Source organism: Salvelinus alpinus, chromosome 22 (genome assembly GCF_045679555.1).
Source record: "Salvelinus alpinus chromosome 22, SLU_Salpinus.1, whole genome shotgun sequence".
In the NCBI taxonomy this organism is placed as follows: Eukaryota; Metazoa; Chordata; class Actinopteri; order Salmoniformes; family Salmonidae; genus Salvelinus; species Salvelinus alpinus.
Window position 1 is genome coordinate 7865560 of NC_092107.1, and position 4403 is coordinate 7869962.

The 4403-nt window shown below is 38.0% G+C and overlaps 1 protein-coding gene across 1 annotated transcript; it reads left to right on the plus strand.

The window, feature by feature from the left end:
• Nucleotides 1–3461: 3461 nt before the first annotated feature.
• Nucleotides 3462–4403, plus strand: LOC139549825 (olfactory receptor 4S1-like). Its single transcript, XM_071360575.1, has one exon. It carries the CDS (start codon nt 3462–3464, stop codon nt 4401–4403), a length of 942 nt encoding a protein of 313 aa, XP_071216676.1.

Below are 4403 nucleotides of genomic sequence, written 5' to 3' on the forward strand. Positions count from 1 at the left end.
CTTTTTCGATAATATATAGATACAAAATTAATGAGCTGCCTTTTTGCGTGTTTCTTGTTTTACAATCTTTCTTTCTACGCCATTGCATTCCATTCTGTAGTCTACCTCACTATTCAACCTGGACTCAGCGTTAAACATAACATACTAAAGTAAATCTGTTTCCCTCCATTTAGTATGTTCGCAAAGAATTACAATTTCCATGATATGTTACAAATTTTAATTCTGAATTATAATTTGATGTGGCTAATGTTAGCTAGTTGGCTAATGTTAGCTAGGTTAGAAGTTAGTGTTAGGAGTTAGGTTAAAGGGTTAAGATTAGGGTTATCTAACATGCTAAGTAGTTAAAAAAGTAGTAAATATTTGCAAAGTTGCTATTTAGCTAAAATGCTAAAGTTGTCTGTGATGAGATTCGAACACGTAACTTTTGGCAAGGAAAAGCAAAGTATTGACAAGTCACAATAAAAACAGATTTCAACAGTCATGAGTTTGGAATTTCTGTGAATTTCACCAGTCCGAGTCTTCAGCTTTGGAAGGACCTGGATCTCCACACATGCTAATAGCTCTTAATAACACCTTGACCATTGTTCTCATTCGTCCTGATCAGTTCTGCATAAATCTTCTCCAAATCTGTGCAGTAGCATAGTCTTTGGAATTAGTTAATATATTTAAAAAATATCTCAAAAAGACTAATACACTATTAAGTTATTGGAATCTATATTCATACAACTATTGTCATTCCATCATTTCAAGATCCAATATCAAATAAAACTTAAACTCAAACATTATTTTTATTTTCAAACTGTATTTTCACACGAAATTAAGGATAAAAAACTAACAAAAGGTAATAAAACACATGAACCAAAAGAACAAAAAACAAAGGCTGTGGAAAATAAAGTTGTATTTAATAGGACAAACTAAAAAGTCAGACTGTCAAATAGTATTTAAACAGCTCAAGCAGTTTCGCTGCACAATGCAAAGTTCCATAGTTCTGAATGAATTGTGAACAATGATGAGTGAGAAAGTTACAGCCGGAAAAATATCATACCCCCAAGACATGCTAACCACTCACCATTACAATAACAGGGGAGCTTAGCATTCTTTTGGGGGTGTATGATATTTGTGCGTCTGTAACTTTCTCATTCATCGTTATTCACGATTAATTCAGGACTATCCATAATCATGATAGCATCCACATTAATGTAGAAGTATACTGAAACATATTCTATTCTTATTTAAAAGTCACTCCAAAATGTCACAATACATGATTTACCATTAATTTATATTCGGCACAAAATAATCTGAAACTTTAGTGCGTTCAAGACAACTGAGAACTTGGGAAGAAAGAGAGTTCCGACTGGGAAAATCTTTTTGAACGGTCATCCAGCTTGGAATTCCAACTCGGGAATTCATGCCTCTTTCTAGAACTCCGACTTTCAGACCTGAAGACCACTGACGTCATGATTTGACCTCGTATTTTTCAGAGCTCCCAGTTGTCTTGAAAGCACCATAAGTCAGTCGAGTGAACTATCCCGTGACCTCATTTGTTATAACATCTTTGGTCTGACAGACGCTTACGTGACAACCAGAATGCATTGTATGATGTCAACAAACATGGCGCCACACATAACTGGCAAATAGCTTAGCATTAGCTCATTATAATCAGCATAACCTTCAAAAAAGTATTTTACACACATATGTGTGCATTACAATCTATGCCAGAATCAGAATGCATGATTTGTCACCAAGATTTGAAAACGTGAATAAAACAGTAAATAAATGATGCTCCATACATGCATACGGTATGCTACAGTAAAAACGACAACAAGATGTACAGAAAATATGGCACTTACTTTAATAGGAACGCACACATGTCCAAAGTTATTATTTGTAGTAAGGAAAACAACAATGAAGGCAATGCGGGCACCAGCCAGAAAATGAACCAGGCGGAAAAAGTTTGTGTAAGGCCCGACTAGAGATGCGTTATGTCTTCATACTTGATCTGGGGAAGTGCTTGGGCTCTCGATGAAGAGAGAAGTTTGTAAAGCCTAAAAACATAAATTGTCCGCAACTGTGAAATTAGCTACTTCATATGTGAATTAATGACGTGGCGGAACACACCTCAATTCAAACTGTTGTTAGAAAATCAACCTTGTTAGAAAATCATTTGAAATTGACAAGTTGAAATATAGCCTATAGGTAATTAGCATGCCGTGGTTTGAGGGCAGCACGGGTTAACTGTCCTGATGCATAACAATCACATTTTGGAATAGTGAGTGCACTCTGGCATCACGCTCATAAATAAACTCACGCTGGGACAACCGTTAGAGATATTTGAAACTCACACGTGAAAAGGGTAATGAGTACAAGTACAAATGTAACCTATTTGGTGCTGTGTTGACTACCCCCACATGGAGAGAATGAGAACTGTGGGTTTTCACTGAATCTATCTAAATCATGAGGCTAATTTTTATTTCCTGATGTGCAGGAAAATTCTCCTCGACAAGAAAGAACAAATTACGATCCGACATCTGTAGGAGTTTGGCCATGCTCTAAACAAGTTCTGTTCAAAATTAAGTAAGGTGGCAAATAAACTTGAACAACTTTGAAAACATTGAAATTGTTGGAAAGCGTTAATATGATCTTGAACAATATTACCGTGCTACATGAACAAAATAATGTTTTGGAATTGATCTCATATCCGTGGTCTCATTAGGAAAGTAACCTCCAGAGTGAGCAGTGTGTGTCTGAGGGGTTCACCTGTCTGTCACTCCATACATCTCACACGTTGCTATGGCAGTTGAGATACTCAGATACTGCCCCATAAAGGTGTGGTGCGGAGAGTGGAGAAGTGTCATACCTACTGTAGGTATGATCTGGTCTGCTCAGGTGGAGGTGTTCTGCTCTGGCCCTCAGAAGAGAGATACAGAGACCATACAAATACACAGACCATACGAATGATCATCTTCAAGGAGAACTTAAGGAGAACTTGATTTGTTGTTTTTATCATTGATCAACCATACAAATGATAATCAATTATTATCTTTCAAGGGGAACTTTGAAGACTTTGAAATTACTTTGTTTGATTAATCATCTAATTCAGTTCAATATTTTTTTTTACTTTTAGTTAAATTAAGATTTGTGAAGATTAAGAAATATTTATAATGCTTCATGCACACCAGAATGTGATATGTTGAATGCCAGACTATGCTCACTGCATTTTACTGTACTCTAGGTGGGTGCTGAAGCTGGGTGGTTTAGGGTTGTTCTGCAATCAAAATAATATTCAACCTCTGAATGCCAACGACACTGTTTAAAGGAGAGATATCATTGTTGAGAGGCTGACAGACTGCTGTATGGTTGTCAGTTACTGTTAGAATATAATTTTAAAAAATAATCTTGGAACTTGGATAAACTGAACATTCTCAGGTCCTGTGTACACCAGCCATGTGTGCCTGCTGTCAATGACAATAGAGTTCAACTCCTCCCAGGAGATAGTGTTTGTGCTGCATGGACTGAACGTGACACAGACAAACAAACACATCTACTTCTCATTTACTCTCATCCTATACATCTTCACCATTTTTGTGAATCTGATACTGATCGTTACCATTTTTCTGGAGAAAATGTTGCATGACCCAATGTATTTATTTCTCTGTAATCTGTGTATTAATGGTATCTATGGTGCTTCAGCTTTCTACCCAAAGATACTTTATGACCTTTTATTTGACTCTCATGTGATATCATACTCTGGGTGCATGACCCAGATATTGGTCATCTACTCCTATGCTTTCTGTGAATTCACCAGCTTGACAGTGATGGCATATGACAGGTATGTTGCCATCTGTAAGCCGTTACAATACCACTCTATCATGACTACTCGAAAAGTGTGGACACTGCTTCTTATTACGTGGATTTTCTCATGGCTAGAAAGTGGCTTCGGGATGGGAATAACAGCTAAATTACCCCTCTGTGGCCTCGACATCGATAAACTCTACTGCTCAAACTGGGCCGTCGTGAAGCTCTCATGTGCTGACACCACTCTGAACAACCTTTACGGCTTCATTGCCACTTTTTCTCACATCTCTCAAATGATACTCATCCTGATTTCCTATGTGAACATCATCAAAGCCTCTTTGCGTTCCCGGGCGGAGAGGAAGAAGTTCATGCAGACCTGTCTGCCTCATCTGATCACCCTGACTAACTTCACCATATCCCTCACCTTCGATGTGATGTACGCTCGCTACGGCAGCAACACCAGCCTGCTGGCCCTGAGGAATATCATGGCGGTGGAGTTCCTAGTTGTGCCTCCTCTGGTGAACCCTATCATATACGGGATGAAACTCACTCGGATTCGGAATAGAGTTGGACAGATGTTTAAACGTAAAGTTGCTGCCTTGACCTAA

Coding starts and splice junctions, on each gene's coding strand:
- LOC139549825 (XM_071360575.1), top strand. CDS start 3,462: ATGACAATAGAGTTCAACTCCTCCCAGGAGATAGTGTTTGTGCTGCAT.